We start from the raw sequence: 20,724 nt of genomic DNA on the forward strand, positions 1-20,724 counted from the left end.
TCCATGGGCAATTTGCAGGCTGGATGACTTGGCTCCACATTATGATTGCTGAAATATGAATGTATTTGAAGGGGGCATATTTTCAGGGTGCATTTCTATTTGTAAAACAAATGAGATGTGAGAAATTCTGACCATAACTGAAACAATGTGGGAAAAATTGTTTGACTATGCCCTCTTAAACCTGACAGCTAATAAACATGATTTTCCTTCACCTTTTAGCAATTCTATATACATTGCTTTATATGCACATTTGCATCATAATAGGGCAAAGGAGATTTGACTCAAACAAATACTCCATACGTAATACAGTACAACCATGTCCTCAGATGGATTTTTCAAAACATATTAAACTATGTTTTCTCTTGACACTGTATGACTGGGTTATTGATTTGCAGCCTGATGTTTCATCTGTTATTCTGTTCTATGGTGCAGAGATGGGTGATGGCCAGAATCTGTGTGATTCAACACGTTTGTTTTCACAACAGCCCTTCATCCAACTCAGGGTCAACAGAGACATATTTGAGCATGCTTCCTGACTAGGCTTGACGCACAGATGGCTGCTTGGGAATCTTTGACCTCATGGTCGTGTAGGAAATCTTTGGGTCAGGGAGTCAACTGCATTACAAACCCTTGAGCAAAATACATAATTGATCTCCTGCCAACAGCCAGTATGTGTGAGTTATAGCACCAGGTCAACTTTGTACAATGAATAGAGTTTGGTGGGAGACTAGCTGGGAGCCTGTTTTGGACCTGTTTACTCCCACACTGGACTTAAACCAACCATGGAGCAGCATTCACAGCCTACTGAAAACAACCCAGAACCAGCAGAGGAGGCCAACAAGCCTAACTACTTTCTCTCTCACCCTTAGACTAGAATACAACTGACAACTAAACAGGGTGTGTTACTTACTGTAGACTTGCCCTTCTAGTGCCGAAGTACACAGAGAGGTCACAATATTTCTGTTAGGGATGGAGTGTTTCTTAGTGCAGTGCTAGGCTGTGGCAAGATGAGAGTAGAAAACGGTACATTCCCATGCTCAGAAAGTAGCATACATGAATATCTAATATGTCTAGAATAGCACTCACATTGATTCACATACTGTACTCTCCTGTTGCCCTTCAGTAGTTAAGAGTGTTCCTGGTCATCTAGCTTTGACGGGGTACAACTACTGTACATAGTCCTCAGACAGATCCGCGTTAATGAACATCAGGGACATACTAAGAGATAGCAGCTGTGGATTCCAACACTAGACACTAATGGGCTCCTCCAAGGCCTAATACAAGTAGAAAACAGGATACTGTAGACAGAAAAAGCCACCCAGCAGTCTCTTCACCTAGAGACACACCTGCTAATCTGACACATCTGTGGTTCTCATCATGCTTACCCCTAGACGTAGCCATGCTCAGAAACACACACTCGTTAAGCTAGTGTACAGTAGCTAGCATGATTACTCAGGCAAAACAATCCTCTTATGGACCAACAGCATGGCTTATTTTGTCTGGCATCTAATCCTGTGGAATAATAGAACTGGGAATCTCAAACATAATTAAAACAGCATTATTAGCACCTTTCACAAATCTCCAATGTCTCATTAATGCTCTAACTAGAAGAATAGAGACTGCACTGATAGCTCTGATAACACAAGATATATGCTGTTTCTAATGTTGAGGTGGTAAAAGATTGCAAAGCTGCACTTAAAATGTAAAATGGGATATTTCACTGTGCAAAAGGCATACAAATAGGTCATTCTTCTACAAAGCATGTACAGCTCACACATGCTAGCATGTTTGCTACACCAGCAAACACACATTTTCACCATGGAAATTCATTAATGAGTCTTCTTTGCGTGTACTGTAGTTCGTCCAGTTTATCTCTGTTGAGTAAGGAGCAGGTTGTTCCTTCAAAGAAATGTAGGAAAATGCAATATGGAGACATGAGGAGAGTCTAGATGAAGAGATGCCTACTATAGAAATTGATTATGCATGGGAGAGGAGTAAATCTCCAAAACAAATGGTCAGCTCACATTCCCCATCAAACCAACATGCTACAACAAGTATGAACGTGAAAGACAAAACAACATAAATCAAAAGATCGTGTGTATGGAAAATGTTTTCTGTCCTGGCTGTTTTCATTTCTCACAAGCTCCAAACTGAAGCTAAATCTATTTGGAACTGCTAGATGTGTGTTGTTCAAAACCACAAATAATCATATTCCAAACAAAGGATCCATCTGGAAGCAAGGCTACAGCCTGATTCCCAAACCTCAAACATTTTCCTGTAGATACTGTACATTCGGAAAGTTTTCAGACACGTTTACTTTTTCAATATTTTGTTATGTTACAGCCTTATTCTAAAATGTATTAAATTATTATTTTTCCTAATCATTCTACAAACAATACCCCATAATGACAAAACAAAAACAGTTTTTTAGAAACATTTGGCACATTTATTTAATACATAAGTATTCAGACCCTTTGCTATGAGAATCGAAATTGAGCTCAGGTGCATCCTGTTTCCATTGATCATCATTGAGATGTTTCTACAACTTGATTGAAGTCCACCTGTGGTAAATTCAATTGATTGGACATGATTTGGAAAGTCACACACCTGTCTATATAAGGTCCCACAGTTGACAGTGCTTGTCAGAGCAAAAATCAAGCCATGAGGTTGAAGGAATTGTCCGCTGAGCTCCGAGACAGGATTGTGTCGAGGCACAGATCTGGAAAAGGATACCAAAATATTTCTGCAGCATTGAAGGTCCTCAAGAACACAGTGGACTCCATCATTCTTAAATGGAAGAAGTTTGGAACCATCAAGACTCTTCCTAGAGCTGGCCGCCTGGCCAAACTGAGCAATCGGGGGAGAAGGGCCTCTGTGGAGATGGGAGAACCTTCCAGAAGGACAACCATCTCTGCAGCACTCCACCAATCAGGCATTTATGGTAGAGTGGCCAGATGGAAGCCCCTCCTCAGTAAAAGGCACATGACAGCCTGCTTGGAGTTTGCCAAAAGGCACCTAATGACTCTGACCATGAGAAGAAAAGATTCTCTGGCCTGATGAAACCAAGATGGAACTCTTTGTCCTGAATGCATTCACGTCTGGAGGAAACCTGGCACCATCCCTCCTGTGAAGCATGGTGGTTATAGCATCATGCAGTGGGGATGTTTTTCAGCGGCAGGGACTGGGAGACTAGTCAGGATCGAGGGAAATCTGAACGTAGCAAAGCACAGAGAGATCCTTGATGAAAAACTTCTCAAATCAAATTGTATTGGTCACCTACACATGGTTAGCAGATGTTAATGCGAGTGTAGTGGAATGCTTGTGCTTCTAGTTCCAACAGTGCAGTAATATCTAACAAGTAATCAAAAAATTCCCAACAACTATCGAATACACACAAATCTAACAAGTAATCTAACAATTCCCCAACAACTACCTAATACACACAAATCTAAATGGGTGAATGAGAATATGTACATATAAATATATGGATGAGCGATGGCCGAGCGGCATAGGCAAGGTGCAGTAGATGGTATAACATACAGTACATGTATATACATATGATATGAGTAATGTAAGATATGTAAACATTATTAATGTGGCATTATTTAAAGTGACTAGTGATCCATTTATTAAAGTGTCCAATGATTGGGTCTCAATACAGTATATACATGTAATATGAGTAATGTAAGATATGTAGACATTATTAAGGTGGCATTATTTAGAGTGGCATTGTTTAAAGTGACTAGTGATCTATTTATTAAAGTGTCCAGTGATTGGGTCTCAATATAGGCAGCAACCTCTCTGAGTTAGTGATTGCTGTTTAACAGTCTGATGGCCTTCAGATTGAGAAACAGCTTTTATCTCTCGGTCCCAGCTTTGATGCACCTGTACTGACCTCACCTTCTGGATGATAGCGGTGTGAACAGGCAGTGGCTCGGGTGGTTGTCCTTGATGATCTTTTTGGCCTTCCTGTGACACCGGGTGCTGTAGTTGTCCTGGATGGCAGGTAGTTTGCCCCCGGTGATGCGTTGTGCAGACCGCACCACCCTCTGGAGAGCCTTACGGTTGAGGGCAGTGCAGTTGCCGTAACAGGCTGTGATACAACCCGACAGGATGCTCTCGATAGTGCATCTGTAAAAGTTTGTGAGGGTTTTGGGTGACAAGCCACATTTTTTCAGCCTCCTGAGGTTGAAGAGACGGTGATGCGCCTTCTTCACCACACTGTCTGTGTGGGTGGAACATTTCAGTTTGTCTGTGATGTATACGCCGAGGAACTTAAAACTCTCCATCTTCTCCACTGCTCTCCCTTCGATGTGGATAGGGGGGTGCTCCCTCTGCTGTTTCCTGAAGTCCAAGATCATCTCCTTTGTTTTGTTGACGTTGAGTGAGAGGTTGTTTTCCTGACACCACACCTCCTCCCTGTAGGCTGTCTCATCACTGTTGGTGATCAAGCCCACTACTGTTGTGTCGTCTGCAAACTTGATGAATGAGTTGGAGGCGTGCATGGCGCAGTCGTGGGTGAACAGGGAGTACAGGAGAGGGCTGAGCACACACCCCTGAGCACACACCCCAGTGTTGAGGGTCAGCGAAGTAACCTGGGGGCGGCCCGTCAAAAATTTCAGGACCCAGTTGTACAGGGAGGGGTTGAGACTCAGGGCCTCCAGCTTGATGATGAGCTTGGAGGGTACTATGGTGTTGAATGCTGAGCTGTAGTCAATGAACAGAATTCTTACATAGGTATTATTTTTGTCCAGATGGGATAGGGCAGTGTGCAGTGCGATGGCGGTTGCGTAATCTGTGGACCTGTTGGGGTGGTATGCAAACTGAAGTGGGTCTAAGGTGGCCGGTAAGGTGGCGGTGATATGATCCTTGACTAGTCTCTCAAAGCACTTCATGATGACAGAAGTGATCATTTAGTTCAGTTAGCTTTGCCTTCTTGGGTACTGGAACAATGGGTAGCCATCTTGAAGCATATGGGGACAACAGACTGGGATAGGGAGCGATTTAATATGTACGTAAACACACCAGCCAGCTGGTCTCCGCATGCTCTGAGGACGCGGCTAGGGATGCCGTCTGGGCCAGCAGGCTTGCGAGGGTTAACATGTTTAAATGTTTTACTCACGTCGGCCACTGAGAAGGAGGGGGGGGGGGCGCAGTCTTTCTTAGCGAGCTGCGACAGTGGTACTGTATTATCCTCAAAGCGTCCAAAGAAGGTGTTGAGTTTGTCTGGAAGCGTGACATCGCTATCCGTGACGTGGCTGTTTTTGTTTTTGTAGTCCGTGATTTCCTGTAGACCCTGCCACATACGTCTCGTGTCTGAGCCGTTGAATTGCGACTCCACCTTGTCCTTGTACCGACATTTCGCTTGTTTGATTGCCTTGCGGCGGGAATAACTACACTGTTTATATTCAGCCATATCACCAGACCTCTTTCCATGGTTAAATGCGGTGGATCGCGCTTTCAGTTTTTCTTGAATGCCGCCATCCATCCACGGTTTCTGGTTAGGGTAGGTTTTAATTGTCACAGTGGGTACAATATCTCCAATGCACTTATTTATAAACACACTCACCAAGTCAGCGTATAGATCAATGTTGTTCTCTGAGGTTGACCGGAACATATTCCAGTCCGCGTGATCAAAACAATTTTTGAGCATGGCTTCCGATTGGTCAGACCAGCGTTGAATGTTTCTCGTCACTGGTACATCCTGTTTGAGTTTCTGCCTATAAGCCGGGACAAGCAAGATGGCGTCGTGGTCGGATTTGCCGAAGGGAGGGCGGGGGAGGGCTTTGTATGCATCGCAGAAGTTAGAGTAGCAGTGGTCGAGAGTATTAGCCCTACCTGTCGTACAATCAATATGCTGATAAAATTTAGGTAACATTGATCTCAAATTAGCTTTGTTAAAATCCCAAGCTACAATAAATGCAGCCTCCGGGTATATAGTTTCCAGTTTACATAGAGTCCAGTGAAGTTCCTTGAGGGCCGTCTTGGTGTTCGCTTGAGGGGGTGGGGGATGTACACAGCTGTGACTTTAACTGATGAGAGTGCTGAGGTCCACAGTGTTCAGGACCTCAGACTGAGGCGAAGGTTCACCTTCCAACAGGACAACGACCCTAAGCACACAGCCAAGACAACGCAGGAGTAGCTTCGGACAAGTCTCTGAATGTCCTTGTGTGGCCTAGCCAGAGCCCGGACTTGAACCCGATCTAACATCTCTGGAGAGACCTGAAAAGATTTGTGCAACGACGCTCCCCATCCAACCTGACAGAGCTTGAGTGGATCTGCAGAGAAGAGTGGGAGAAACTCCCCAAATACAGGTGTGCCAAGCTAGTAGAGCTTAAACATTTTTTAATTTCCAAAAATGTATAAAAAACTGTTTTTGCTTTGTCATCATGGGGTATTGTGTGTAGATTGATGAGGGGGAAAAAACTATTGAATACATTTTATAATAAGGCTGTAACGTAACAAAATGTGGAAAAGTCAAGGGGTCTGAATACTTTCCAAAGGCACTGTAACTGTATGACAGTGACATCAGAGAGGGAGAGTGGATAGTGCGCCAATTACGAGTTCAGTCATAGGATGAAACCCTTAATAGACCTGGACTGTTATTTAATAGCACGTGCCATCCTTTTGATGGGAGATGATTACTAGGGGACTAAGAGGGACGAACAGACGTCACCATCTGCCTAAGAGCACTTACAGAAATACAATCTCAGAGTTGCATTGCTATAAGTGCCATAGTAACCTAAGTCAGAGAGTTATACATGTTAGAGTGAGGATTTTCTGTCAGTGTTAGTCAGAATAAATCTTAGTCAGAGCCATCTGTTACTATGTTACAGTGTGTCAGTGATATGGTTTCTGTGACATATTCACCTAGAGAAACCTTTAATCAGTGAACTGACTCATGAGAAGCTTCAATGGAAAATTTAGCAAATTCTAATGAGTGGCTACGATTACCTAACAGCAACAAATCTACTAGACACATCTGTACACACTGTGAACATGAAAACCTGTATCAGCAATACAGACCACTTTGCCTGGACTCATCTCCAAATATAGATAGAATCACACAACAAACTACAGGCGACAGTAGTCACGATGCCCCGTATAACAGTACGTACCGTATACGAAGAGGATGTAGTCATCGTAGGCCTCTCCCACGGCATTGGAGGCCACACAGCGATACGTGCCGTTGTATGACTTGTTGAGGTTTTCGATGAAGAGGTCAGAGCCGGTGATCACGGTGTGAGACGGCACATCATCATCCACTCTGAGCCAGCTGATCTGATGGGGCCTGGAGGACACAAATACCAACCACATCAGAAAGACCCTGCACGACCCCCGTCAATAGACAAAATCTCACTCTAAAGGTCAGAACTCAGATTAGTGTGGGAGAGCCATTGGCAGGTTCCGTCTAATGATGTATTATACACAGAACACACTACCAATTGGTAACATTTAAATGCTACAATGCATCGGAAAGGTTAGGGGAGTGCTTTGGCTGGCAGAAAGGGGATATAGGAAGCCTGGAAGTGTCATGTAGCTGTCTATGTTGGTATTTTTAAGGACAGAGTGCTGTATTGTTAACTAGTATTAAATGATATGTGTGGATGGATGGATACTCACTGTGGTTTGCCATTTGCTATGCACGTCAGCTCTAGATTCTCTCCCTCTCTTGTTAAACCTTCAGGGAACGCCTGAACAATCTTCACTTCTGGTTGATCTGAAAGTAGGCAGATGGTATTTCCACATACACATTGTCTACAAGCAGTACACACTTTGTAATTAATTTCATACTCACAGCTCTAGCAATGTCAACCTATCTCAACCTGACTCATGCTTTCAGTCACTCTATAAAAAGGCTGTATACTGTATATTCAAACCAGTGAAAGAGACATTTGTCAGTGAGCTATAATATAATAATAAATATAACATATACAGACAGGTTTCTCCAAAGCAACTTAGTCATGCACGGATACATGTAGGTGGTCACAGGAATTGAACCCACTACCTGGGCATTACTAGCACCATGCTCTACCAACTGAGCTACAAAGGACCATGCTATTATGCATTGGGGGGTTTAGAGGAGTGCTTTGGCTGGCTACGATAGTGTCATTACGCCATTGCTTATATTATTACTCTTGTATGACCAGTATATTTTCAGCTCAACTCCGACTAAGGCTTTGAGTGGAATAGGACTACATAATCCTAGCTATCAAAGGAACATAGACCCTTGGTTAAACAGAGAAAAGGGCTATGTGTTCAGACAATCTATCTAACCTTAAAGTAAAATATATATTTTTTCTTTCTCTTATCTATGTTAGCAGAAGATTGCCAAAATGTCAAGCGGTTCTAGTTGAGCTTTCCCTTTAGCCTAGAAAGGTTAGGCAAAGCACTTGTCTCTGTTAATAAATTAATATTCTACATAGACTACCAAAGGTTAGTGTAACCTTTCTCTGATGATCTACACTGTGTAAGGACGGCTGTTCTACCTCTTCAACCAATAAATCGTTTGAGGAAATAGCAAATCACATTTGACACAAGACTAAAGCAAAAATAACTTTTACCTGGAGGTGATTATATTATATTCCAGGAGATGTATTGTAAAGTCAATCTCTAACTCTGGACTGCCAGGTATTTTAACTACATACAGAATTGATGATCTAATTCATTCATATGGAGTGCCTTCAGAAGGTATTCATACCCCTTGACTTATTCCACATTTTGTTGCGTTACAGCCTGATAATTGTAGAAGAATTTGCTAAACAAATCTAAAAACATGTTTTCAGTTTGTCATTATGGGGTATTGTGTGTAGAAGGGTGAGAAAAAGGCTGTAACACAACAAAATGTGGAATAAGTCAAAGGGTATGAGTACTTTCTGAAGGCACTGTATCCCCCCTCTGTGATAGCCTTCGGGACTGCGAGAGTCAATAACATTCTATTTCCAGGCCATGCCTGCTTCACTTCCGGGTCACTCACATAGCACTTCCAGGTATCTCTGTGCCCGGAGGTCCTTCACGGCTGGGTGGTCGATGATGCAGCTGACTGGCGCTCCGTCGTCCTCCTTGGACACGGTGAGTCTCAGCCGACTGGTGACTGTGAACATCCCGTCGTAGGTCTCATCCACCGTCATCTTGCCTAGGAACAATAAAATACACACAGGTGTGAGGGAACCAACATCTTTAGAGATGTCTTAACTCACAACAGATGATCAGATTATTCACATTGACACAACATCTACCACAACAAAAATATTTAATTTCACACTGCACTATGTGTGCAGTCGAGCTAAACACAAGGTGACTTTGACCACCCTTTACACCTTAACATCATTACATTTACAAGCCTACTTGATGTAGTTTAAAAACCCAAAGATTCTCATTGATTCCAGAGTGAGGTAGGAATGATGTGGTTGTGGTTTGATAATGTGTGTGTGTCTATGCAGCAGCCTGGAGACTGAGTGGGGTTCTGTTCTGTGGTGTCTAGGCTAACCTCTGCAGTAATCAGCTGCCCACCAGGCTCCTACATGTGTCTGGCTGTCAGAGGGGCATTCATTTAGAGAGCATTACAATGCCACAGGGGCAGCGCGTTAGCCATAGTGCTGAGTGTGATGGTTTACTCGCACTTAATGAAGTGAGAATATAATTACAGGGCCTTCTGTGACCTGCAGCACACTTCCATCTCCGCCAGCCGACCAGCCAGTCACAGGGGGGCACGTCTAGGGCATCACACTGCTGCTCCAACACACACTGACCACATACACTAACATGCACATTGCTATATAGCTATTAACCCCATGACACTTAGATAGGGACAACTCCTGAGAGATGGTCGCTGAAAAACAACCCTAGAGAAAGGTTCTTTCCAGTGGTTTGCTCTGCAAATATTCAGTAATAATCATAGCAGAAAAAAACGTTGATTTAGTTTTCAGATTTTTTTTGTTTTCAGATTATCTATCCTTAGTTGTTGACAATTCAATAAGTATATCAGCAACTTGTGACTTGGATTTCAATGTAAACCTGATCCACTTGGAACAGACGTCAATTCAACGTCTATTCCATGTTGGTTCAACGTCATTTCATTAATATGACATGGAAACAACATTGATTCAACCAATGTGTGCCAAGTGGGGAGCTTTATAAGCAAATGAATTGCTTATGAGAGTATTTGCTTATTATGAGTGTCATAATGAGAAGTGAGCTGTGTTTCCATAGGTGCTAAAGGACGTGTAACGAGTGTGCTGCAAGTCGGGAAGCAAGTACAGGGAGTGAGTGTTTTAATAAATAAACACGAAACACAAACAACGCACTGACATGAAACAGAGTAAATAATAACTGAGGAAAGAACCAAGGGGAGTGACAGATATAGGGAAGATAATCAAGGAGGTGATGGAGTCCAGGTGAGTGTCATGAGGCGCAGGTGCGCGAGATGATGGTGACAGGTGTGCGGGATAATCAGCAGCCTGATGACCTAGAGGCCGGGGAGGGAGTATACATGACAGGACGTGACTTCCTGGTACGCCCACGTCGGTCCTCTGCCAGTCTGGACTAGCCCCTGTTCAACATGGTGGCATTTCACTAATCTAACGAGCCTGTCTACCTGCCTGCCTAACGTAACCACACCACACCAGCCCAGCCTACCGCAGAGGATGCAAGATCTCATAAACACAAATTGACTTCCACTTCTATAACACTGGAGGTGCAGATTTAGCTTATATTCGCTCAGTCTAAATATTTAATATGCTCAACAAGCCAAATGAGTCCTCTCTATTCTAATACATACATGTATATAATTTGACAACAGAGATATCCAGTGACTATGCAGATAGGATCAGGCTGAAATGAATTGTCCCTCTTGCTGTAGGGTATGGATAGGCTGAATAATAGATGGATCTTCTTGAACAAATGTGAAGAAATAAGGCACTACACCATAGTACCATACACTACTGCACCTCTCTCCAGGAGCCTACAGCGGGCTTGAGTCATTCAAATAAAGTATTTTCATAAAAAGTACTTAGCAATTAATTTAGCAATTAGTAGTGTCAAATGTAATAAGCGAGCTTCATGACTGTTTTTAGTGTGGTGAGTACATTATAGTTTTCAAAGCAAGGCTTTCAAACCGTTGAATCCGAAATCTGATCACCCAAAAGACGTGATCAACAGAAGCAAACGTGTTGCTGGTGTGTGAGCTGTGGTCCTTCAGCAGCAGGTAACAGATGCTCTCAGTAGGCAGGGTCCAGATTTACAGGCTGTTGCCGGGCGGATTCCATAGCAACTCCCTGCTATCTGGCGATGACACAGGTTTATGAGTGTATTAAACCAGTAGAGACATTGGGCGCCTCAGTGATGTACTATAGGGATGTACTGTAGCCTACACACTGTTCTGTTACAGCTAGGCTGCTGGCTGGGCCATGGGGGAGGCTGTAGGGAGTGGGTGGTGAACAGTTGGGAGTTCATTTGAAGTCATTTATCTGGTCACTGCAAAAGGCCCACTGCAAGTTCAGCCCAGCACTAAAATGCTCTGCTTCTTTGGTAACTGTTGTAATGTGGCTATTGCTGAGGAGACAGTGAGTTAACACAGTGCTTTATGAATAGGTCATACTCAATGTCAATACTATACCTAGTTCAATTTGAACAACTCAAATATTGAATCCATACTCACTCTTTAGTCCTTGAACAAATCAGTAGATATGGCATATTGTGATGAGTGTGAAACCAAGTCCTGAATGTAAAAGGAGCCTTTGTAGTCTGCAGTTTCCAGTACGATGCTGTGGAGAGTTAAAGCTGCCTGGCTGGGGTTATATCTGAATGATATCTGAGGGAAAGTGGAGGAGGCTGTTATTCCTCTGACCTGTCAGCTCCTGCTCTCCTTTCATCCATCTGATGGAGGCGGCAGGCTTGCTGCCCATGGCTGTACAGGTGAGCTCTGTCTCGTTCCCCTCACTGACCACATCCTCTTGGGAATCCATGATTGGACTGCCTGGTGGGACTGACAGACACACATCAAGAGCTTCAGATATATATGTACAGACGGACACACATATATACAGAAGCACACATGTACACACAAACACACACACGTATGTATGCAGAAAGGAATGCACACACAAACATGCATGCACTCTCCATCACTTGCACGCACATCAACACATAATGTCCTGTTTCACTATGCTATAGGCTATAATGTCCTGTTCCACTATGCTATAGGCTATAATGTCCTGTTTCACTATGCTATAGGCTATACATTTCTGTTTCACTATGCTATAGGCTATAATGTCCTGTTCCCATGAAAACAATATACACTGCTCAAAACAATAAAGGGAACACTTAAACAACACAATGTAACTCCAAGTCAATCACACTTCTGTGAAATCAAACTGTCCACTTAGGAAGCAACACTGATTGACAATAAATTTCACAATTTGTTGTCCAAATGGGACAGACAAAAGGTGGAAATTATATGCAATTAGTAAGACACCCCCAAAAAAGGAATGGTTTTGCAGGTGGTGACCACAGACCACTTCTCAGTTCCTATGCTTCCTGGCTGATGTTTTGGTCACTTTTGAATGCTGGCGGTGCTTTCACTTTAGTGGTAGCATGAGACGGAGTCTACAACCCACACAAGTGGCTTAGGTAGTGCAGTTCATCCAGGATGGCACATCAATGCGAGCTGTGGCAAAAAGGTTTGCTGTGTCTGTCAGCGTAGTGTCCAGAGCATGGAGGCGCTACCAGGAGACAGGCCAGTACATCAGGAGACGTGGAGGAGGCCGTAGGAGGGCAACAACCCAGCAGCAGGACCGCTACCTCCGCCTTTGTGCAAGGAGGTGCACTGCCAGAGCCCTGCAAAATGACCTCCAGCAGGCCACAAATGTGCATGTGTCTGCTCAAATGGTCAGAAACAGACTCCATGAGGGTGGTATGAGGGCCCGACGTCCACAGGTGGGGGTTGTGCTTACACCCCAACACCGTGCAGGACGTTTAGCATTTGCCAGAGAACACCAAGATTGGCAAATTCGCCACTGGCGCCCTGTGCTCTTCACAGATGAAAGCAGGTTCACACTGAGCACATGAGCTCATGTGACAGACGTGACAGAGTCTGGAGACGCCGTGGAGAACGTTCTGCTGCCTGCAACATCCTCCAGCATGACCGGTTTGGTGGTGGGTCAGTCATGGTGTGGGGTGGCATTTCTTTGTGGGGCCGCACAGCGCTCCATGGGCTCGCCAGAGGTAGCCTGACTGCCATTAGGTACCGAGATGAGATCCTCAGACCCCTTGTGAGACCATATGCTGACACATGCACATTTGTGGCCTGCTGGAGGTCATTTTGCAGGGCTCTGGCAGTGCACCTCCTTGCACAAAGGCGGAGGTAGCAATCCTGCTGCTGTGTTGTTGCCCTCCTACGGCCTCCTCTACGTCTCCTGATGTACTGGCCTGTCTCCTGGTAGCGCCTCCATGCTCTGGACACTATGCTGACAGACACAGCAAACCTTTTTGCCACAGCTCGCATTGATGTGCCATCCTGGATGAACTGCACTACCTGAGCCACTTGTGTGGGTTGTAGACTCCGTCTCATGCTACCACTAGAGTGAGAGCACCGCCAGCATTCAAAAGTGACCAAAACATCAGCCAGGAAGCATAGGAACTGAGAAGTGGTCTGTGGTCACCACCTGCAGAATCACTCCTTTTTTGGGGGTGTCTTGCTAATTGCCTATAATTTCCACCTTTTGTCTATTCCATTTGCACAACAGCATGTGAAATTTATTGTCAATCAGTGTTGCTTCCTAAGTGGACAGTTTGATTTCACAGAAGTGTGATTGACTTGGAGTTACATTGTGTTGTTTAAGTGTTCCCTTTATTTTTTTGAGCAGTGTATATATATATATATATATATATATATATATATATATATATTAGCATGACCAATGAACACAAGCTAAGCATGTCCAACCTTGATTATTTCTTCCGCTGATCTACATTTCTCATTGAAGTACAAGAACCTCCACTGTCTCTCACATAGAGAAACTGCCTGCCTGAGACGCTTGGAGAAAACTCAAAAATATGTTGTTTCAAGAGCTATAAAATATCACCGTTAGTTCACACTTTTTGCTTCTAGATTTAATTTCTAAAACTAGAGTAATTACTTTGAAGTGTACTTAATTCATTTTCAATCCCCCAGGATGTCTGCATGTATAATACAGCTCTAGTGTTAGTGTAATTTCACGCCGTAGCTCCACTGTTTGTCACAGCTGACTCTCAATAGGGAACTATTTAGAGCAGCCAAGTTAACATTCAGTAGGATTCACACAGTCAACAGTCAGAAGTCAACACAGCTGCCAAAAACAAGCCAGTCTGAGATAGATCTATTCTGTTATCCATAGCAGCATCTGTTCCTATTCATTACCATGCTATTGAACACTGTAAGAGCCTAATTGGCTGACATTTTGTTACAGTGGGACTCAATATAACAAGATGAATCAAGAAAATACATAAATTAAAACAATTGTATATTCACAGTTTATATAGGATGTGTGATGTGTGGTAGAACGCAATGTCTAACTTATGAATATGGCACAGTGGTGGTTGGTGCTGTTTAAGATGAGGGAGGACGATAAAATATTTTTATGAGCATGGCGCTCTTTCTATTACAGCATATCAGATGACTGTCATTCATATTCCATTCACCCAGCTCATTGTAACATCGATAGGTTTAGGCTACTACATGATACTGAAATTATCCCTGTACCCATCATGAGGTTGCTACAACCTAACCTATGAATGAAAGTTTACAACATAGGTGCACATGTTGAGAGAAATTAGAGTAATCAAGGTAACAGACAGTAACATACTCAATACCTCCTTGCACACTCTTGCCTGCGTCTAGCTGATCTACTGTAGGTTGTAATCATTAGTCCAACAGCTGCAAACAAGAGTTTATATTGGACAAATGCAGGTATGTTTATCCCCGTTTTGTTCTGCTTGCGTCCGTTCAAGAAACATTTTTCAACAGAATCACCCCTGATCACATGCAAACACAGAACCAGTAGCCACATACATTATATACGAAAGTATGTAGACACCCCTTCAAATGAGTGGATTCTGCTATTTCAGCCACACCCGTTGCTGACAGGTGTTTAAAATCAAGCACACAGCCATGCAATCTCCATAGACAAACATTGGCAGTAGAATGGCATTACTGAAGAGCTCAGTGACTTTAAACTTGGCACCGTCATAAGATGCGACCTTTCCAAAAAGTCACATTTCTGCCCTGCTAGAGCTCCCTGTTAGTGCTGTTATAGTGAAGTGGAAATGTCTAGGAGCAATAACGGCTCGGCCGCGAAGTGGTAGGCCAAACAGGTGGTAGATGTGTAAAAATCATCTGTCCTCGGTTGCAACACTCACTACCGAGTTCCAAACTGCCTCTAGAAGCAACGTCAGCACAATAACTGTTCGTCGGGAGCTTCATGAAATTGGTTTCCATGGCTGAGTAGATGCACACAAGGCTAAGATCAACATGCGCAATGCCAAGCGTCAGCTAGAGTGGTTTAAAGCTCGCCGCCATTGGACTTTGGAGCAGTGAAAATGCGTTCTCTGGAGTGATGAATGACGCTTCACCATTTGGCAGTCTGACGGGCGAATCTGAGTTTGGCGGATGCCAGAAGAACGCTACCTGCTCGAATGCTAGTTCCAACTGTAACGTTTGGTTTAGGAGGAATAATGGTCTGGAGCGGTTTTTAATTTCAAGGCCCCTTAGTTCCAGTGAAGGGAAATATCAGCATACAATGACATTCTAGACGATTCTGTGCTTCCAACTTTGAGGCACCAGTTTGGGGAAGGCCCTTTCCTGTTTCAGCATGAGCAAGCTGCCAGTTAAGGACTTGTGAGGTGTCTGTTTCTCAAACTAGACACTCTAATGTACTTGTCCTCTTGCTTAGTTGTTCACCGGGGCCTCCCACTCCTCTTTCTATTCTGGTTAGAGACAGTTTGCGCTGTTCTGTGAAGGGAGTGGTACACAGCGCTGTACGAGATCTTCAGTTTCTTGGCAATTTCTCGCATGGAATAGCCTTCATTTCTCAGAACAAGAATAGACTGATGAGTTTCAGAAGAAAGTTCTTTGTTTCTGGACATTTTGAGCCTGTAATAGAACCCACAAATGCTGATGCTCCAGATACTCAACATGTCTAATGAAAGCCAGTTTTATTGATTTTTTTTAATCAGAACAACAGTTTTCAGCTGTGCTAACATAATTTCGAAATGATTTTCTAATGATCAATTAGCCTTTTAAAATTATAAACTTGGATCAGCTAACACAACGTGCCATTGGAACACAGGAGTGATGGGTGCTGATAATGGGCTTCTGTATGCCTATGTAGATATTCCATAAAAAATATGCCGTTTCCAGCTACAATAGTCATTTACAACATTAACAATGTCTACACTGTATTTCTGATAAATTTGATGTTATTTTAATCGAACATTTTTAGCTTTTCTTTCAAAAACAAGAACATTTCTAAGTGACCCCAAACTTTTGAACGGCAGTGTACTAGAACTAACTATTAGTAAACCTGCTACCATCATGCAGTACAGCAAACAGTTTAGCACTTACCTTGATATGGAAGAGTTCCAGTGTTGGATAGCCATAGTCAGCTAGCTAACATTGAATGCTTCTCTGTTTGAACCTGGTGTTTAAGTAGGCTAAACTAGCTAGCTGCATTCGCTAGCTAAGTAAGTGAAAGTTAACAAAAGAAAAATATATATATATACAGTACCTACTTAAGCAATAAGGCCCGAGGGGGTGTGGTATATGGCCAACATACCACGGCTAAGGGCTGTTCTTAAGCATGACGCAACGCGGAGTGCCTGGACACAGCCCTTAGCCGTGGCATATTGTCCATATATCACAAACCCCAGAGGTGCCTTATTGCTATTAAAAACGGGTTATATATATATATATATATATATAGCTATGTCTCTCTCTCTCTCTTGCTTCACCTTAATTTTGGAAGAAATTAATTTGCTAAAAGCTGTTCAGCTATTGTCTTTCTCTCTCTTTGAGTCAACCACTCACCACATTGTATGCACTCCAGTGCTATCTGGCTGTAGTTTATGCTTTCAGTACTAGATTCATTCTCTGATCCTTTGATTGGGTGGACAACATGTCAGTTCATGCTGCAAGAGCTCTGATAGGTTGGAGGACGTCCTCCGGAAGTTGTCATAATTACTGTGAAAGTCTATGGAAGGGGTTGAAAACCATGAGCCTCCTAGTTTTTGTATTGAAGTCAATGTACCAGAGGAGGACATAAGCTAGCGGCACTCTGGCTACACCATGGTGCTACCCTACAGAGTGCTGCTGAAGCTACTGTAGACCTTCATTGCAAAACAGTGTGTTTTAATCAATTATTTGGTGACGTGAATATATGTAGTATAGTTTTATCTAAAAAGGATAACTTTTTTAATGTTTCACATAAAATAATAATAAATTAAATTCACTGAGAAGGATAGTCCTCTCCTTCATCCTTTGAGGAGCCTCCACTAATATGGCACCATGTAATGTGCATATATAATATTTTGTGTACATACATAATCATTTGTGTGTGTACGTTATTTGTGTGTACATGCAGGCGTACATTCATGCATGTGAGTTTAGGCAAGTGTGTGTAAAACCTACCCAGCACAGTGATGTCTGCGTAGGCCTCCTGAGGAGGGTCTGTGTAGAGCTGGCACACATAGCGTCCCTCATCTGACAGTGACACGTTGGACAGAGACACCCGCAGCTCGTTGTCGGAGAAATTCACCAGCTGGAACCGGCTGTCCTTCAGGGCTGAGGAGATACAGACACCAGACAGACAGTCAGGATGGGGAGATACACACGTGTGTGTTTGTGTATGTGTGAGTGTGTGGTATGTGTGTGAGAGAGAGAAACAGAAAGAGAGAGAAAGAGAGAAAGAAACAGAGCAAGAGAGAAAGAAACAGAGCGAGAGAGAGAGAGAACAAACAGAGAGAACAGAGAGAAATACTGAAATAGTACAGTACAATTATTTGGTCTGTATTCATATAGCTAGTAGTTATGCTGAAAAAAGCCTCCTAAATGGTAAAAAGCCTCAACATTACAACCCAGGTCCTAAAAAGAAAATTGAGTTTCAGAATGATTCATAAAAGTTGATTTATTAACAATTTCATCTCTCCAGTCTACAGAGCACTCCCAGGGCAGGAAAATAGGAGAAGTGCTCATGAAGACTCTAACAAGATGGGAAGTCAAAATGGTCTGCTGTTGGTCACGAATGAACGAATCGACCTCACATATTCTGGAAAAGGAAAAGTACTGTAACATACATAATCAATTATATCACGGTTCTGGGGTAGCAAGAACTAGAGGTCCATACTAAATAAAAAAGGTGCTGTTTTGAACTAAAATCTGTGTTTGGACTGGTGTGCCATAGAAGAGTAGTGTTAGTCGAGTTAGCTTTGAGTGTGGCAACCTAGCTTAACATCCTACATTTAGCTATATTTTCAGAGTATTTTCCCTTTCAGTTAACCACCCACTTGAACACTGTTTTACATAAATGCCCCCAGATTGTTCCTTGGAGAGTGTAATGATGTTTTGACCTACTCATTCCTTATCAGGTCTTCTATAAGCGCAGAGCTAAAGAACTCAATCTATTCAGCATATCTTTAAAACATGGGTGTGAGTGTCCGTTCCTGTCAGAGCTACATGCCACGCAACACATTGATCATTACAGAGGCCTTTGAGCATCTTCCTATACGAGACCTCATTTCCAATCCTGTCTCAATTTGAGGACTCTTTGGAAGCCTCTCCTCCAATGACAACAATGAACCTCGTTATAGCTTTGAGAGCCAAAGGCCCTGCTAGGAAGGAAAAACTGCTCATTCCTAGAACCAGTGAATTTAGTTGACATGAAGCAGCTTGTTTATTGACAAATGATTACTCAAGTGTGTTGAAATTATAAAGAGGCTGTAGCCAACATCAGGGTTGCACTGTAAAACAGAGGGAAAATACAATCATACAATCAATAAGTAATGTTGAATCATTACCCTCTACATCAACTGAAGGTGTAATGTACTGTATGTGACCTATAAAAAGGTTGAGGATGACACCAACATGAATTGATAGTTGGTCACAAATAAGTATTTTGCTCCGTTAAGTGCCTTCTCGTTATGACTTCTCCTTTAAAATCGACTAGTTAGTGGTTTGTTTCCTTAGTCCCTAAGTATTGGCACGCTGGACCAAGTATATAAAGCAGAAAAACCTTGATATTGGGTCTCTAGCGTCAGGTTCAAGGACAGTGTTACTGTGTTAGTATTGCTGGGACTGTAACCTCCCAAGTGGTTGACAGTAAGTGGATTTGATAGCTCTGTTGAGCAACTCTATGGTATTTAAACCAAAAGAAGCAGAGAAGGAAAGCGAGTGTGTTTGCAATTTGTTGGGGGATGTGTAGCCCTACGGTAAATGTTCAGTATTATTTTCCTGGTAGAGTGTTTTGTGTAAGTGTCTGTATCTGTGTTTGTGTCTGTTGTTTTCCCTGTGTGACTGTGTGTCACGGTTGTTTTCCTCCTCATACACAAAGGAATTACTCTGTAGAAAGAGGCCCTGGTGACAGGTAACAATGCCACCAGTCAGTGGGGGTCCCCACAGAACACAGCCTTCTGGGAGCCCAGCCCAGAATAGATCTGCTGCCCTGGGACTTACCAGGCTCTGTCTGCAGGGGTAAGGTTCAACCAGGAGCAGCAGTTAGACATGATCAGAGCTCTGACTCATTTCTGATACTAACTCCAGCCAATTTACTGATACCCGACTGCTTCTGTAATAACACTTGACTATCGCACTTCAGCCATTTTCCTGCCTGCCAGTGTGAGTTGGCTTTGAAATGTGATAAGTGAACTGTTCAAAGGGCGAACTGTTCAAGAGGTTGTGTGGAATATGAGACTAAATAGAGAAAAGACCGAAAAAATGTGAGGCCAGTGTGATAATGTTATAGGAGGAGCTCTTTAAAAACTGATTTGGTAGACCACACACCCTTCTATTTGTGTTGCGTTCAAGGCTGTCACAAGTGTCATTGTGTTATCTTTATTTGAATCTCTCCTTTAACACGGTAAAACACATAAATTACATTAGCAAGACAAACATGACCAAGATGTACACTCAGCCTTCCATAACTTTCTGCCGTACAGTGAGAAATTAGAACGCCAATCTGGATGCTACTCAGCATTTTGGATGGAGATGAAATATGAAAACAAGAAGAATGTTTCTCATATCACCTTGACGGCTGGCTCCAATCCAAGACACAAACAAGCAAAACTTAAGCAAACTCAGGTTGAACCCAGAGGAAGCAATATGCTCATGCATAAACATTGTCCTAATCTTATATTCTCTTTAGATTCCTAATCTAAGAGATTATCTGGAAATTGCTTGAATAAAACTAGTAATAAATCAACTCAATGGCCAATGGACCATTAAGTCAAGGACAGAAACCATCCTATATACAGTTGTCGGAAGTTTACATACAATTTAGCCAAATACATTTAAACTAAATTTTTCACAATTACTAACATTTAATCCGAGTACAAATTCCCTGTTTTAGGTCAGTTAGAATCACCACTTTATGTTAAGAATGTGAAATGTCAGAATAATAGTAGAGAGAATTAATTATTTCAGCTTTTATTTCGTTCATCACATTCCCAGTGGGTCAGAAGTTTACACACACTCAATTA

At 42.8% G+C, this 20,724-nt stretch overlaps 1 protein-coding gene across 3 annotated transcripts in view; it reads right to left on the reverse strand.

The window, feature by feature from the left end:
• Nucleotides 1-20,724, reverse strand: part of LOC129822172 (cell adhesion molecule 1-like) — a 160,690-nt gene that overhangs the window by 23,071 nt on the left and 116,895 nt on the right. For all 3 annotated transcript variants that reach the window (XM_055880215.1, XM_055880217.1, XM_055880214.1), the window contains 5 exons: nucleotides 17,663-17,815; nucleotides 11,849-11,986; nucleotides 8,978-9,136; nucleotides 7,624-7,720; nucleotides 7,119-7,291 (listed from right to left, as the gene is read on the reverse strand). In XM_055880215.1, coding sequence (XP_055736190.1) covers nucleotides 7,119-7,291; nucleotides 7,624-7,720; nucleotides 8,978-9,136; nucleotides 11,849-11,986; nucleotides 17,663-17,815 — 720 coding nt within the window. The remainder of the gene's footprint in view (nucleotides 1-7,118; nucleotides 7,292-7,623; nucleotides 7,721-8,977; nucleotides 9,137-11,848; nucleotides 11,987-17,662; nucleotides 17,816-20,724) is intronic.

The sequence above is a fragment of the Salvelinus fontinalis genome, chromosome 24 (genome assembly GCF_029448725.1).
Source record: "Salvelinus fontinalis isolate EN_2023a chromosome 24, ASM2944872v1, whole genome shotgun sequence".
Taxonomy (NCBI): domain Eukaryota; kingdom Metazoa; phylum Chordata; class Actinopteri; order Salmoniformes; family Salmonidae; genus Salvelinus; species Salvelinus fontinalis.